Source organism: Poecilia reticulata, linkage group LG4, assembly GCF_000633615.1.
Source record: "Poecilia reticulata strain Guanapo linkage group LG4, Guppy_female_1.0+MT, whole genome shotgun sequence".
Lineage (NCBI taxonomy): Eukaryota > Metazoa > Chordata > Actinopteri > Cyprinodontiformes > Poeciliidae > Poecilia > Poecilia reticulata.
In genome coordinates, this window is record NC_024334.1 from 5,762,058 (window position 1) to 5,779,748 (window position 17,691).

At 37.6% G+C, this 17,691-nt stretch overlaps 1 protein-coding gene across 2 annotated transcripts in view; it reads left to right on the forward strand.

The window, feature by feature from the left end:
* Positions 1 to 17,691, forward strand: part of LOC103463489 (ankyrin repeat domain-containing protein 13C) — a 31,551-nt gene that overhangs the window by 11,274 nt on the left and 2,586 nt on the right. For both annotated transcript variants that reach the window (XM_008406868.2, XM_008406869.2), the window contains exons 5-12: positions 5,749 to 5,834; positions 6,713 to 6,758; positions 8,710 to 8,776; positions 10,020 to 10,164; positions 12,052 to 12,183; positions 13,543 to 13,704; positions 16,994 to 17,073; positions 17,175 to 17,273. In XM_008406868.2, the coding sequence (XP_008405090.1) occupies positions 5,749 to 5,834; positions 6,713 to 6,758; positions 8,710 to 8,776; positions 10,020 to 10,164; positions 12,052 to 12,183; positions 13,543 to 13,704; positions 16,994 to 17,073; positions 17,175 to 17,273 (817 nt within the window). The remainder of the gene's footprint in view (positions 1 to 5,748; positions 5,835 to 6,712; positions 6,759 to 8,709; positions 8,777 to 10,019; positions 10,165 to 12,051; positions 12,184 to 13,542; positions 13,705 to 16,993; positions 17,074 to 17,174; positions 17,274 to 17,691) is intronic.

A 17,691-nucleotide genomic window follows, 5' to 3' on the forward strand; every position in this document is an offset into this window, starting at 1 on the left:
GAGCATACCTGCAGGAGTACAAAACCCATACGGTTATCTTCTGAGAGAACCTTAAGAAGGGAGTTGACACGCAGGTAAATTTAAGGGGAAAATTCAGAATCTTCACAATGCACCCGTGTCATTCTGTTCTCTTAGCTACTGTGGCTAACAGTTTTGTTGTCCAGTAATTTTGTTTACAATCCCTTAATTCAGTCTTATTATGGTATACTGAACAAAGAAAGACAGTAATCATTCTTAGCCCATTTATAAATAAATGACAGAGTTGTGAAGGATGCTGTAGCTTTACACCTCCAAAACCCTGTTTTCCTTACATTTTGCACATTGTAGCAATCTGCATTGCCCAGGATGTTTACTTCTCAGTTAGCTCAATCATCCCATTGTTGTAGCACTTATGTGTACTGCAGCTACACACTCCTATGTGTCCAGACAATAGAATGAATCACTCTGGGCCTGTTTCTGAAAATACTATTATGGTTTTCTGGCTGTAATGATTCTCCTTGCTATCTTTATCACATAAAGCAATTATGTTGCAGTATTTAACATACTGCCTAATAAAAATATAGCAGTTCCAATAAAAGTACACTTTAACTTATAGTATTAGGATTTCATATCACCAATGCAAAGTAATGCATAGTTGTGAATGCATACAATTTTGAAGTCCTATGAAGACATGTATTTGTATTTTCTATAATCATTATTCCAACCACCTTTTCCCTCTTGAATCTGAGATGATGCTAAACATCTTGCTCATTGATGCTACAGTCGGTCTGTCTTAGCTGATGGATTGGGAATCCAAAAGGGACTTAAATCTCTAATGCACTAAAACAAAAATGATCGGGCCCAGCCAGTCCTGTGACAGCTTAGCCACAGATGGCTGACGTAACACTTTAAAAGGCAGGGAACTTGATTGGGTGATAAGAGTTTGCTTGATCTGTGGATTGCCAGATCACTGTATTCCAGGTTTTTTTTTTCCTTTATGCACATAGTTTGATTGACCCGTTCCAAGCCTGGTTCACGTGTCTTTTTTGCTTGATTTGAAATTCACTGTTGGGAAGAAAATATTAATTAAAAGAAGGGGTGAGACTTCACCCTATCTACAGTATATGTAAGTCATAATAACAATATAAGAAAAGTACTGAAGTATGTAAACTGTAACAATTGTTTTCTGTTCAGCACAAAAATGCTGAGTATGTTTCAAAGTTAGGTTGATAAAGCTCTAGACCAAAGTTATCCAGTGTGATCTGAGTAAGTGTTTGTCAGGGCTTCAAGATGGAAGTGGAACCATAGAAGGTTTTGTTTGTTTTAAAGACAGACAAACATCCTGGGTTTAATGGGACTGAGATTAGTTCCAGCTAGTCATTTGTTTCACTTATTGTCAATTCATAAAGCTCATAAATTGTTTATGTACATAGTGATAATTTCAGAGACATTTTTGCCAGCAGGCGCATGTGTCTCTGACTTTTATTTGTGTTTGACCAAACACAAAACAAAGCAAAGGGGGCTCAAAAATAGACTGTGTTTTGTGAAAAATAGCTCTTTCTGTGCTTAGTTATTATTCTACTCACACAATTGCTTTAAGATCTGTTTTAAAGGCTGTCTCAGTAATGTTTAGTGTTATATGATTGGGAGCGGTTTTTCCATGGGAGTGTCTGGTTGTAGTGCTTTCTGCAGAGGAAATAAACAACCAAGTTATACCAGAGCTGCCTTCTGAAAAGCTGAGGCAGAAAAACGTGTGCTCAAGCAAATTAAAATCTCAAGCAATGTTTTTCAAATGCTGCCACTTACTCTCACCCAGCAGTTTGAGGAAGCCTAAAGCCTCTGTGATGCACACTAGTATCTCTTTTGGGGGTGGGACGTGATATGGGTTCAGACTGCTTATTTAGGAAGCTTTAATTTGCGCCCATATGTGAAGTAGGACACGGGGCAGTCGGCACACTGCTCTTATCAACACTACTGTTTCTGTAACACTGCCAGTGTCTGGACACACATTGATCTACCACTGGACCTACTTCTATTTAGTTTATATAAATTAGCCAAGCCAGAATGTTTTTTTTTTTTATCCCTCAAGGAGCAATCCGTGTGTGAAAAGGGATAGTGTTAGTGTTTCGGGAACTGTCCTTTTGAGTAATATGTTCAAACAAGGCTTTGATCAATATTTAGATGCTATTTTCTGACCTAATAATTTCTGACTTAAGAACTAATCTTAGATTTTGTTCATGTTTACAGCCAGTTAAGCTACTGAAAAGCAAAGTGTTGTAATATTTCCAGCATCACATATTAGTTCCAGTCAATTTTTAGGTATCACTTAGAGATCAGGCTTTTTTGAGTCAATGCCTATTTCTTTGAGATTTGCAACTGATATTGATAAAAAAAAATTTTTTTCCAAGGACTGTCACAGAAAGATAAACAAATGTGGCAGGTTCCATGACAGAGGTGTCATGGAGGTGTTCCTAACCTTTATTTATCTTTTATCTTTTTATAATAACTTGCCTTCCAGATCACTTATTAGACCTAATCAAACCAATTCCAACCTCTAGTTAAGTGGTTAGTGTATCTGTAGTGTCAGAGCAAATATCCCTTGGCTACTTATACTTTGTCTGGTTCTGCTGGAGGTTATCCAGCAAGTATCTTTTCTCATATTCTTTGAGAGCTTCCAGAAGCAGTTGTGTTATTGGTTCCAAGGACTAATTAAGTTGTTGCAGTTTGCGGTGATGGAAAATGTCTGTTTTCATTAGAAGGCAGTAGTGAAGCCCCTACGGTTAGTCACTCAATTAATGCCAAGAAAATCTCCCAATGTCTCAAAGATGAAGGGTCAGTTTGGTATTGTGTTGCGGTGTTGCGCATCGGTTTCTCAGCCTGTGTTGGCTTGGTGGTCCATGGCCAGATGGTGAGATTATGCTCCTTTCCTTGTCATAGTGAGAGGTGTTGAGGATCAAGAAGAACCCCGACCAGTGCTTGTCAGCATTCATTAAACCAGCCCACAAAGATTCCCCACATCCTGTGATTGTGTCAGGTTCAGTTGGCACAAGTGTCTTCATGTGTGTCAATGTGTGTGGTTGCCTGTGCTCCAGTTTGGCCCAATTCTACCTCTGAATCTGCACTGCTACATGCAGGGCGTCCATGAAATAATAACAACAACCTGTTTGTAATGTTGACTCATGGATTTGATAGGAATGATGATCTCCTATTGGTCAAGACATTTTTTTTTTTTTTTTAGTCTTTTTCAAAAGTAGGCCATTTGGGCTGTCATAGACAAAATAGGAACTCTGTTTATTAAGTGTTTCCAGAACTGTAGCTGGTAAAGTCATGTGGGCATTTATTCCCTTCCTGGCTTCATCAAAGAACCACAACTATGTCATGAGTTACAGATGACTGGTTGTCTGCTGAACAGGAAGTAGCACTTACACACAACTCAGATGTGAATCCCTATTTTTCCTGATGGGTCTAAAGAGCTGTGAATGCTTGATAATGTGACTGGTCATAGTTAAAAGTCTGCAAGAAAATAACTCTCCCTCTGGTCAATAAGGAGGTCAAAGACAGCGTTTATTACCAGTGTGCCTCATCTCTGCCAGGCTCATTCCCTTTGAACTTCCTGTAGTTTTTTTGTTCCCTGCAGGCAGAGCATCATTATTGCTTAGACGAATCAAGTGTCTTATAAAGTCGGCCTATTTCTCAAGAAAAATACATTATGCATTTTAGCTGGATGTTTTTAACCTCTACCCTATTTCATCGTCAGTCGTATCTAGGGAGAAACTGTTAGTTTAGCTATGTGTCCTTGTATGCCCACTATATTTACCCATTGTTGCTGTTTGCCAAACATCGCATCATACCTGCCAGGGGGATGTTTTATACTAGGGCTACACAATAACTCATGAATATGTCATCTTCTCTATCTCTTCTATCTGTGTGCACAATATTAGTATTGCAGGCTATGTGGAAAGTTGAAGGGTGATAGATTTCAAGTGCTTTGAGTTTACACTTAGCATACTCATAAGATATTCAGCCAGGATGGAGTTCTACTGCATTAGTAGCTCACACATAACACAGGTTACAGAGTTCAAGATGTTGAATATCACAGATGAAGTTGGAAGAGCAGAGAAAGAAAGGAGCTCATAGCATCATAACATTGTACCAATAATATATTGCCATCAAATGATTTGGTAATGTTGTTCAGCTCTATTTTTTGTGCTTGCTTTTACAACTGATGAGGATTTAAAGTCATTTTGTATTGGCCACTCTTCTCATGAACCAGTCACTTTTGTCAATGTATCTCAAGGTTTCAAAATTCTTGATATGATAGTTTTAAAGCTGAAAAACTTCCCATCATAATGTTTGCATGTTTGTTTTTTTGGTTTTTTTTTTCAGAGATGACAGAGATAGTGTTGTAGTGGTAGAAGGAAGGTTCCCACACATTTCCGTCACTTCCAAGAAAGCCAAGTTTAGCTGTCGGGAAATAATTCCAGCTGCAAATAATATGGCATGGAAACATAAGGAGAGCCATCCGTCACCCTTAGGAAGAGAACATACAGTCTACAGCTTACAAGTTAAGAACAGCATGTCTGCAAGAAACGTCAGACTTTCCCAGACCAGCAAATATCTGGTCATACAAACAAATTATTGCCAACTTTAGTTTATCTTTATTCTCTATACTATATTATTTATATTACTATAAATAACTGGTAAGTATAGCATCATCTATATCTGTTATTCAGTATGATGTTTTGTTTTAGGAACAGAGCATTGGGAAAGAATCTTTCTAATTCATTTAAGATATTAATGATTATATCATTATGTATGCACTGTTTTTTAATATGTTTTGTTAATACTGATACAGTAAAGCCTGAGGATTTATACTTGAAGTTGTCTGTCATACTCTACTGTACTAAAATGCAGTTGTGTGAATTCAACAAATACTATCTTCCAAAAGGAGGTCAATAAGAGTTATTTTGTTTAGCTCCAGAGCCATGATATGTGATAATTTGTAAATCAGCTGACCCATGCAAAGAGACATATTTATGGGAAATAAGGTGCTATACAAAGTTGTTAGAAAATAATCTGTAAATAAATCAATTATAGATATCATTTAAATCATTTTATGACAAACTAAAAAAATAAAACTAAAAAATGACTTTGTTATTCTATAATTCCTCCACAAAAGTAAAAAAAAAAAACTTCCCAGAGAAAAAAGAAATGTGCACTAAATAAGTACATGTATACAAAATGGCTTTTTTGTCCTGTGAGTATAACATGGAAGGAGGTTAGAACAAAATGACAACAAACGGGTATAAATGCGGGTATAAGTTTGACTTATTCCAAAGTAAATCCCCCAAAATGTTAGACTGCTAGACAATTTTAAATTAGTCTTTTAGAGAGTCTAGGAAAAAGTTCATAAAATAAAGATCAGTTAACCACTGAACATAAACATAAAAATTGAGCTTTTAAAGCGAGTTTCTCAGTGATGAGGCTGATTTTCAGGACATGTTGAAAAACACAGTTTCCTTCTGCCAAAACAGCAGCAGCATAACAGAGTGCATAGATGACCTGCTTAGAGATCGTAAAATGGGACTCAGACCCATTAAAGCAGAGTATTAAAAAGTCAAGAGTTCTCTTCTGTTTTTGGAGCTGATTGCGTGCATCCAGTGTTCTTTTTGCTGTGCTAAAAAAGTTTAAAAGGCAGTCCTTTTTTGAACAGAGATGAAAAGCTTCTTCAGTGTTGATGCTTCTTTTTGTCTCTTTCCTCTCCCACAGTCACAGCGTTGCTGAGGAAGTTGAAGCAGCAGTCCAGGGAGAGCGTAGAAGACAAGAGGCCCAAACTGCTGAAAGCCCTCAAAGAGGTATGTAGTGCTTGGTAGTGCTTTTCCTGGCAACCAAAGATGAAACTCTCTTGTCAAAGTAAAATGTTTTCTTCCTGGTTAGTTGTAATAATAGTAGTAATTAGTTCCTAATTTTCATTAGTTTCTAAATTCATACGCATAACATGGATTGTCAGGCCTGTATACACCAACAAGTAGGATGTTTGGTAAAAAGAAAAAAAAAATGATTTTTTTCAGCATCTGAGATTAAACCAGAGTAAACATTTCATGTTTTAGGACTTAAGATAAATAAAATAAATTATATGCACTAATTGCCAGAGAGTTAAGGGATATTTTTTATTACGTTCTTCAAAATCAGACTTTGACACACATTTCTCTTGTATTTGTAAGCATTGTCCGTAAACTGTATGATATCATTATGTAACTTTTGACGAGCACCCCAGAAGAGAAGTGAAATTCACTGTTGAATGAGAGTCATTTGTCGGAAATGTTGTGTAAATAAAACTGCATGTTGACACACACTGTTAAGGAAATCTGACATCGGCCGCCATTGGTTAAAACGTACCCTAACCCCCCCTACTCACCTCCGATTAGACATAAATAGATCATATGTTTATAGCGAAGCATGGTAATTTTTTCCATGTCATATCACCTCAGAGATGATTAAGACTTTGCAATTTATTGCAGACTGAGTTAGTTATGAGTCAGACTCATTGTTAACTTCCTGTCGCTGTAAATGCTCAGTTGATGACTCAACATTTATTGATACAAAGCTCAATATAGTTCCCACTCACTGTTTATTCCAGTTTGAGTATTATTTGTATAGAATCACAGTTGCTAGTAATCAATCTTAATCATTAATCATCTTGTTCTAACTAATACCAAGTCTTTATTACCAGCTTGGAGACTTTTACTTGGAGCTTCACTGGGACTTCCAGAGTTGGGGTAAGTTAAACACCAGTTCTGCTGTTCCAAAGCAAAATCATCCAAACTCCTCGAACATTTTGTTAAATTTTAACCACGAAATCTGGACAGTAGTCTGCATTTTTATTCAGCCCGCTTTACCTTCAGAAATCACCCACTTAATAAACTCTTTGTAGTAGTGAATCACTATAGAGATGTTCTGTAAGGCCTCTGGGATTTGCAAGAGGACACTAGTGCACAGACAAAATGAAGAAGACAAAGTAACACACTAAAAAGGTGTCAAGGGTCTCACAAAGCACTGTTCAATACATCATTTGGAAAAAGTGAAAATATAGCGCAACTGCAAACCTACCAAATTTCTGTTCACTTACTTTGACAAGCCATGGCAGAAGACCATTAATCAAAGGAGCAATGAAGAGGACCATGGAAACCTAGAATTTTTTGACAGTACAACTATTTTAACAATGCACTCCAGAAATGTCATTTTGCAAAATAAAACTTGTTGTCCTGTTTGTAGAAACCATGTGGGACAGGGCAAAAGTAGTAGTACTTCTGGTCATAATGCCAAAATGAAATGTTTTGGTCTAAACCCAAGATATGTTCTGGAAAACTAACACTGTAGATCTCTTTTAAAACATCATCCCCTCTATCAGCATAGTGGTGGAAGCATCATGCTGCTATGATGTCATGGTTAGGATGACAGGAAGTCAAAAGTCCAGACCTGAATCCAATTGAGAATCTGTGGCAAGATGTGGAAATGTATGTTCACATATACTTCCCATCTAATCTGACTGAACTTGACATATTTTGCAAAAAGTAAAAAGTGACAGAAATTTCAGTTTATATGTTGTGTGTGTAAAACTGAAGGATGTGTACCCCAAAGCAGCAACAGCTGTGCTTCTAGAGGAAAGGTAGTTCCACAAAGAATAGAATCACGTTGCATAAATACAAAAGCGGACCACACTTTTCAGATTTTTATTATAAAATAATAATAATAATAATTCAAACCATGTTTGAATTCTTTTGAATTCTTTTCAAACATGGTAGCACACAAAAGTAGCACCATTATGTGCTACTTTGTGTTGGTTTATCACTAAAACTCTAAAAAATACACTGAGGTTTATGGTTGCAGCATGTCGAAACAAAGGGCTTACAGAGCAACAGTTTAATTTCATTTTGTAAATGACCCTCCCAGATTCAGTTAAGATGTAGCCTGACTTAACAGTTGAGTCAGACTGATGTGAAGCGTGTTAAGAAATCAGTTGGTTTATCAGTTCAGTGACTTCCTTCCAGTGCTGTTTGGAGAATGACCACTGGAACACTACTCTTCCAGCTGGACATGAACAGATGCGTCCTCTTTAAAGTGGTTTTCCAGGATAAGACAGTTGTTATTTGTAATTTTAAGTGTTATTAATGTTGAATCTTTTAATGAAAGTTAGACAAAGTAAGAAAAATGCTTTCTCTGGCCAAAAAAGTATTGGCCAGAGTAAGCCAAGGGTAAATGCTCAATCTTTGTTTACTTTGGGGTAAACATGAGCCTTGGTATGTTTGTAATTCTGTAAATAATTGAAAAAGTAGAAAAGATCAAACATCCATGCATTTCAGAAGTTGAATTTAGTTTTCATCACGTCCATGGATGTGAACTTTACAGAAAACGTATTTTTGACTCTAAACCGCCACAGCTATTTTTTCTGCTTTTCACTTTACACACATTTGCAGTTTTTCTTTAACTGTTAACTGTCTTCAGTTTTGTAGTGCAATAAAATGCAGGAAACACACTGAAAGTCTTTGGGACATAAAAGTACTAAACTGTAGAAGTGCATGTTATTGCCCCTGTAGATAACACTAGCTGCACATCTACACGCTTTTGTAACTTTAAAATTAATGTTGCCCCTAATTATTTGCAATCTTTCTAAATTGGGATGTGGTTGAGATGTTTCACATGTGCTCTCTGTGTCTCTTCATGTTGCAGTGCCTTTGCTATCCAGAATCCTCCCATCAGATGCGTGTAAGATTTACAAGCATGGCATCAACATCAGGTGAATCTTAAAAAAATGCACTTGAGAAAAGGTTTTCCAGTAAAATGAGTGTAGTGAAATTAACTTTCGAACGTCAAAAATGCACTTGAGACAAGTTTTTTCAGTAAAATGAGTGTAGTGAAATTAACTTTCGAACTTCTCTGTACTGCTCTCAACAACTTGTCTTCTCAATTCCCCCCTCTGCTTCCTATCTGTGCTCGTCAACTCAGTTTTGTGAACTAGAGTGTGAAATCATAGCCTGCCTGGGAGAAAAGTGAATGGCACGACCTCCGAGTATATATCTGTAACTTCTGTCTTTCTGTTTGAGTTGAAGCCTTGTCGATGGAGTTACTGTACTGTTTAGCTCACGCACTAAAACCGCCAGCAAAACGTCGTCAAACTGACACACGCTGACACAGTCAAAGTGAAGACTCTTCGGTGGGAATCCATATCACTTCATTGGCTTTTGGGCAAAAACCTAAAGCTGTTGGGGCAAAGCTTGTGTATCTGTGACATGTAGTTACACTCTTATTAGCTTCTTTTAAGGTTATGAAAATAAGAGCTCCTCCTTTATCCAGAATATAAACATGAGCCTCTACATTTTAGTGCCATAACCTATCACCTAAACCCATTTGAAGTATGAATTTTAGTTTTTTCTGTCAGGGTGCTTTTCCCGTAAGAGCTAACCTTGATATGGAGCTTCTCATTATCATCTGAAACTGCTCCTGGCTGTCTAATTTGGTATTCAAAATGCCCTCTCATTATTCTGGGGATTTAGAAAGGGAAAAGAGAGACTGAGAGGGTGAAAGGAGAGAGGGGGGAAAAAAACTGTCACACCAAGTTCATTTGCATTCTGCTGCTACAGCATGTCACACTTTTCATACCTACTCATGGTGTCCTCCACTGTACTGTCTGGTGTTCACATGCAGATCAGTTATTCTCTTTGCTGTCATGCTTCGGTGGAAAGCTGCAGACTTTGACAGCACACACAGGCAAACAAGCACACCATAAGGGGTCTGAAGTTCATTTTTGATCTCCTATAACGGTGATTAGCATCCAGAACCCCTGAAGCCTGAGAGCAAACATGAAACATTTCTACACCTCATAGTATTAACACTGTACTTTCTACTGGTTTTATTAGGTCAATAAGTTTTGCAAGTGAGTTCCTTGGTTGTCATGTTGCAATTTATTTTAACATCCCACCCCCCACTCTCTTAAATAAACCTTATTTCTTTGTCTCTTTAAATGTAATTTGTGGTTATAGGTTGGATACAACCCTGATAGACTTTACTGATATGAAATGCCAGCGGGGAGACCTCAGTTTCATCTTCAACGGCAATGCTATTCCCTCTGAGTCATTTGTTGTTCTGGACAATGAACAGAAGGTCTACCAGCGGATACACCATGAGGTGAGTGAGAGCTGGTGGTCTCCAAACCTGCCATGTTCATTATAACGAACACAAATGAGCTGGGTTTGGCAAAAACGCAGCGGTGTATCTTAATGGATTAGAATCCCATAAAGAAGTACATTTGTTTATCATTCAATTAAAATTCTTGCTCTCACTCACTATACAAATTCATTACACATAGATGTATGTATTCCAAGCACTCAATTCTGTTAATTTTGATTATTACTACTTACTAAAGACACAAAATGCACCTATCAGATGTGTAAACCTCAAAACGCAATTGAAAAAGAAGCTTGTTGTTCACAGAGAATTATATCAAAGCATATTATTGGAAAATTCAGTGGAAGAAAAAATTTGGTTAAAAATGTACACAAGAAACAAGGATATCCTTGAGAGGATTGTAAAGCAAAGCATATTACATTCATACATTCATAAAGGACAAGATGATGGGAATCAGAGCTTCAAGTGCTACTGAACACACACATAAGGACGTGGGCTACAAAGGTTACAACCCCTGTGTTAAGCATCTCCTCAATAAGAAACAGTATCAGAAGCATTTTACCTGGGCTGAGGAGAAAAACAATTGAACTGTTGCTTTGTGACCAATAGTCATTTTTTAAGATTTAGGTACATTTTGTGTTTTATTTGGAAATGAATGTCCCAAAATCTAGAGGAAGTGTGAAGAGGCACAGCATTCAAGTTGCTCAAGGTCCAGTGTTTCCACAGTCTATTATGATCTCAGGAGCCATTTCTTCTTCTCGTGTTATTCCACTGAATCAGTACCTCCTATAATTACACTGTGCTTGAATTACAAGCAAACTGGCTGGTTCTCAACCCCTCAGGAGATCTATGACATTTTCTATAGGAAGATGAAACCAGACGCAGGAGCTTACAATGCAGGCGAGTTGAAGGTTGTTATTAAAGTGATGTGGGCTTGGTGGATACCTCAGGAGTGCTGCAGGTTGATCACCTCAGTGCCACTCTGAAAGTATTCATGAAAAGGATCACCAGCCAAGCACTGAGTGCAAATATGTGGAGATGCTTTTCAGTAAAAAAATAAAAAATAAAAATTTTATTGGACTTATATAATTTTCAGTTTGTGTTTTCATAAACTGTTAGCCATTATCATCAAATTGAACAGAAAGAAACACCTGAAAAAAATTGTTGTAATGCAGTATGAATTTTACTTTTTAAATTAAATTATTGAGATCAATTAACTTTTCTCTGCTATTCTAGTCAGAACAAACTTCTCTTATTTTAGGTAATTTAGAATAATCAGGATGTCTAAATGTCACAATAAAGAGAAAATTAATATGAATATGTAACTGTACAACTTTGAGTCAAATCTTTTGGAGTTCCTTCCTCAAGCTTCTCACCATAGTTTACTGGAGCTCTGGTCCATTCTTCCTAACAGAACTGGCAGAACTCAATGATCGGTAAGATGATTGGACATTCCCATTATTGTTATGCTTGAGTATTATTGTTTGAACGGATGAACGTGGCACGTTCTCATTGTGTCAAACCAGAAAGCAGTGTGTTTGAGGTGTGTTTAATATACCTCCACAGACATGTCAAACATCTGAATTAACCTATCAGAAGTTTCCAAATGCATAACATCATCATCTGAGCTTTTTCCTCGTTGTTTAAGGAAATGGTAATAATTCTGCATGTACATTTCTGATTCGAAGACATTCATTAATAAATCTCAGAGATATTCTTCCTCTCATTATTGTGGCATTTAGCAAATATAAATCATTTTGGTAATTTATCTGACCTAAAACAAGAGAAGCTGCCTATGAGTTCAGCTGTATTTGTCTCAATATTTGCTGTATGTAATCTCCTGGTTTCAGCTGCAGGTATTTTTGTCCCTCTGTTCTGTCTTCATAGGAGTCGGAGATGGAGACCGAAGAGGAGGTGGACATTTTGATGAGCAGTGACGTTTACTCTGCCACACTCTCCACCAAATCCATCACTTTCTCCAGGGCGCAGACTGGATGGCTTTTCAGAGAGGACAAGACGGTTGGTGTTGGTTATTATGAGGGTTTTTAATTTTAATACAGATTCACCTTTTAATAGGATGTTCTGAAGTTCATAAAGATCTACAAATGGTCTCACATTTTCCTTAAGCAACATCTCATACATAATAGAGTTCTTAATGGTGAGCTAACCAGGTCCAGCTGCAGCAAAATATCCCTGAACCATGACACTTCCACCTCCATGCTTCACAATTAGTTTGAGGTTCATTTCTTGAAATGCTTTGTTGCATTCATGCCAAACATGTCGTATGTTCAGGTGTCCATTGTTCCATTTTAAACTCATCTCACAAAAGACCGTTGTTCCAGAGGCCTGATCTTTGTCTTTGGTCTCTCTAGCAAACTTTTGTACTGCCATCAAGCCTGTTTCAGAGGTTTTCTCCTGGCACATTTCCCATGAAAGTCAAACTATTGCAGTCTCTATGTGATTGTACAGGCATGTAATTTCACATCAACATTAGTAAGACCTTGCTGTAGGTCTCCACAAAGATATGTTAGGGGATTTGTTTTAGCTTCTATCCTTATTTATCTGGACAGCCAGACGTGTAGGCAGTTTGTTTTTAGTGTTGTTGATTATTTCCCCTAACAGTGGAATGATTTCATTTATTTTTGTGGCCTCCTTAAATCCTTCTCCACATTTAAAGAGATGTTTACATCATCTTTCTGAAGACCGCAGACAGAACTTTGTATCTCAACATGGTGTTTAGTTTCTCATCGACCAGTCTTAATGTCTGAAGTTTAAACTGAATAAACCTTCTTCATTCTGGCCGAATAAAGAGGTTCTAATCATGTCACATGATGTGATACAATTGGATGTGGTGTTAGCGCTTTTAAAAGGGGTGTCCTAATTTATTTTTCACCAGAAATTGCATGACTTAACTTCATTACTTCATTCTAATGAATATTTTATGATCTTTTCTTGAGTTGTGTTTGTTTAGTCACACTACTTAACTCTCTCAGTATTGTCAGCCTTTTTGTTCAATAGTTCTAAGTCCATATACGTTAGAAAGACACGGGCTTTCACAGTGTGTCATACTTTTTTTCACATGACCTTAAGCTATTTGCTTTTACAATGCGATTACTTTGTGCTATTCTGACCCGAATACTCATATTTTCCTGGTACATTTGTGAAACCCGGCATGAAATAGAGTAAATAAATAAGAGAAGACCACAGGTGATGGTCTTGAGGTCTAAAACAACAAAGATGGGTCAGGAGGACACAGAGGCGGTGAATGAGATAGGGGGTATTGCATTCTGTCTTCTTAATCTTTTGTCCTTTTAACTTCTGTTTGGAAAGGAAATTGGTGATAGAGGAGGCAGACTGATCTGTTTCTTCTCTCTCCAGGAGCGCGTGGGAAACTTCTTGGCAGATTTCTACTCTGTGAACGGCCTGGTGCTGGAGTCCAGAAAGAGACGAGAGCATCTGAGTGAGGAGGACATCTTGAGGAATAAAGCTATTATGGAGAGTCTGAGCAAAGGAGGAAACCTCATTGAGCAGAACTTTGAGGTGACACTACATGATGTTTGGATCTTTTGTTGTTTATTGGAAAGACCATAGCCCTCTAGTATCCCTTAATCATTGTTACATTTTGTCTCTACTACATAAATATGAAATGTTTCAGGTAGCAAAGTGAAGTATGTGGTTCACTGAAAAAGTAGTCTGCAATTGGATGGAAGGGTCGGGGTTGTAACTTCGTCCCCCCCGCCTCATTTCAGTGTTGCTTTGGGCAAGGCACCCAACCTCAAGTTGCCTATTGATCTTTGAATATCTGACGTTATTACACATAAATATAAATCCTGTTTACTTGTGCCTGCAGCGTAACCATCAGTCCAGTCTTGACACTGTATTGTCCCGCTGGACCCTTGGGGTAGGACCTGAGACTAAATAAAAGTCACAATATCTCACTGCTATTTGCATTTGAGGATAAAGCCTGTGGAAACAGCATGGATTTCCTGATGGACTTTGTTCAGAAATTTTGCATGACTTATTGAAAAATTCCTGCCTGCTTTTGGGGCAGATGATTCTTTGATGTCCTGTTTGTCAGCCACCCGGCCTGCATTTTAGACCCACTTCTGCCACCTTGTGGTGAAAGAATTAAAACTACACCTCCCCTCATGGCATCCCCTCACTCTCACTGTCGTATGTTCCAGTTTGCTTAGCAAGCTGTTGTATGAACTCAACAGTGACCTGGTCACACGGGAAAGACAAAGCCTCTCAACAACCACTGGATGCCTTTTAACTGCTCTCCTGTATTTTTTTTTATTTTTTTGTTGTTCTTGTGCACTCTCTCTTGTTCTGTGGTAGGCTTTGTTTCTTCATATTACCCTCTGTTGTCATTGAGTCCATTTACAGGGCTATGAACGCGAAAAGCCAGGGTGATGGTCGACCTTAGCTCCACTTTAGGAATAGTTCACCTTCGATCTCAGCGAATAGGGCTTCAAACTGATGTGTTAACAGTTGCGTGAGAGAACATGTGGGCTCAAGCAATTGTGTAAGACCTTTAAATTAAGCGTGACAGTATTGATGACATGAGGGATCTGTTTAAAAACAACAACAACAAAAAAAAACAAAGAGAAAAAGTCAGAGGCCAGGGGGACTGGCACACCAGTATATTCGGTTCTGACCAGCTTTTGTGTTCTCTGTTTTCATCACAACAACATGCTTGGACTGGTACACAGCGACATGCGGGAAAAACACATCTGTAAATCTGAGGTTGCTTTTCTTGGTTCTTTTTCACAAGTTGTTCAACTTTCTCTTGGGACATTAAGATGTCATTGTGCCATAGTATTCTCCCCTTGTTGCTTTACCACTGCTTGAAGGAGATGGGTCAAATGGAGTAACAGTGAAACATTTTCATACATGAACATCGGCAAGAAGGAGTTAATTCCGGGAGAATGTCAATTTTAGGATTAACAGGATGGCACTTGTCCCAGATCCGGTTCAGGGACAGTCAGCACAAGCTGTCCAATCCTAAAATAAACTGAAACTGAAGAAGAACACTTATTGGAGAAGGCTGAACAGAGAATCGTCTCTTCGGGAAAGATGATTTAGCTTGAAAAGAAAATTCCTGCATGCTTTTTATGACTTCCTTTTCACGCTGCTTTGGTGGTAGAAAGTGTTTCCTTTTGGGGGATAAAATTAATCAGAGGAAGAGATCTGATCTACCTACCTGCAGCAGCAATACGTTTTACACCGTCTCACATTTCAAGGTCCCTTCACTACAGTCGAATGGTGCACCTATAGTGCCTGTAATCACTCTGCTCCCCATCCTGTTCATCAAATAATCACAAACATCTATAAATTCTGTGATGATTTTATGTTGTAGACCAATACATAGTAGTTCATAATTGTGATGCGAGAGGAAAGGAAAATGATGCATGATTTTTAAAATTTAAAGGAAAAACATTAATAATCGAGCACTTATCAAAACATTTGTCACAAAGAGCTTTGGATAAAATTCAAGATAAAACCAAAATGAAATGCAGCATTAGTAAGAGTATTACAAAATACTCACAAGCATTTGCATATGCAAACAAAAACATTAAATACATTTCAGTAAAAAAAAAAAAAAGTTAACATCTTCATGGAAAGACTCTTCCATAGGTTCAGACCCACCACAAAGCAGGATTACCTGGTGATATACGGTAATAAGAGCACCTTGATCAAATGAGCAAACCTAACTGGTTCATTTATGTTCACCTTATCCTGAATCAACACGTTGATGAAGAATCATTCACTTCATTTACATCTGCAGCTCATTTGGGTCGTGTCTCTCTGTACACACTATCGGAGAGGACAGAGGCTCCCTGACGAAAACTTTTGTCAGTTGCTTAATTGTGAACAAGAAGTTCAAGAGGATTCTGTTTAATTGGGGGAACTAATTTAAGAGAAGCCTTTTTAGCAGATTGTATAAGTCAAATATTTTAATAACTACAAACTAAAATCTGATTGTTGGCATTTTTTGGAGGATCTCTGGAGACGACCATACTGTGCTGAAAATGTTTTTCGGTATCCCCATGATCCTGGGGGACTGCATTGTTTTAGGTTTAAAGTCCTAGCAGGGTCTCCTTATATAAACCAGGCTCAATGGAGCAATTAGATCACAAGTAAACTGGCAATATGTATAAAGATGAACCACAGCCTACTGATTATGTAACATAATTATGTTACATAATAAACCTGAGATAAGGTTTTCAAAGGCTTGTTTCCTCAGGAAGAAACTGATCTTGTGACGCATTTAACTCCAGATCGTTTTACCTGCATGACTGCATTATTATGAAATAACATTAACAATTTTCCCATTGTCTGAACAAAAGCTATGAAGTTAATTGTTGGACCACATCACAGGCTTGCATTAAAAATAATTCTTGATAACTATAGACCCCCGGAGTGCAAACCTGAACTCAATCTTAATGTCATTAGAAGTGCCTAATAAAAACAGGTTTGTAATATAATTATTGCAAAGGAATGCTTAAATAAACTTTTTCTTAATCATAAATTCTTGTCTTGCATTCCACAAATATGTTCAATGGAAAAAGTGCATAAAACACTAAAAAGGTCACATAGTATTGTGACAAGTTGACTTATCATAATTGCAATATGCAACAGTATCTTCATAACATGACTTCTTAATATTGTACATCCGAACTGTAAATATTTGCAAATAACTATTCCTTTCCTTTCCATTTTAGGAAAATAGATACGTTTAAATAAAATTTGACTTCCTTGATTATTTTGTTTGGGCTGTTACCATGGCGATGATTTTTAAGTTCAGCCTTCGCTGTGTTTCTTTTAGCCGACGAGAAGGCAGTCTTTAACCCCCCCTTTACCCAACACTATTTCCTGGGAGGAATACATCACTGCAGACAACGGAAGGTAAGTGTCTAAAACTTGCTTTGTGAAAGAGAAGTTTACATGAACGATATATAAAGAATTTTTAATTGGTGCATGATGACATGCTGCATGTCTCTCCACAGAGCACCTCATTTAGGACGGGAGCTGGTCTGTAAAGAGAGCAAGAAAAACTTCAAAGCCACGATAGCCATGAGTCAAGACTTCCCTCTGGGCATTGAATCGTGAGTGTTTATTTTTAGATGCCCTCTAATCAGTCATTAAATAGATTAGTGATGAAAATTTGACTTCTCTAGTGATGCTCAGAAGTTTACAGAGTCATGCTAAGTGTCTCTTTTACTTGGTGGGTGGGACAATGAAGAATAAAATCTTCCTCTAATCAACTTCCCTTCAAGTCCTCAACTAGCCATTTAAAGCAAATACAAATTTGGATGCTAAAACAGGACAATGATCCCAAACAAACATCAGAACTGGGTTTGGAATGACTTTTGGCCTTCGACTTGTGTATCCTCAATGTTTAAAAGTTGTTTATGCTTCTTAAAAGCAAACCACTTTAAATGAGCTCTGTCTGTCATTAAGAGGCAAATATTCAGTCTAAGGCATGCCAGGGTCTTGTTCATAGCTACCAATCGAATAACTTAA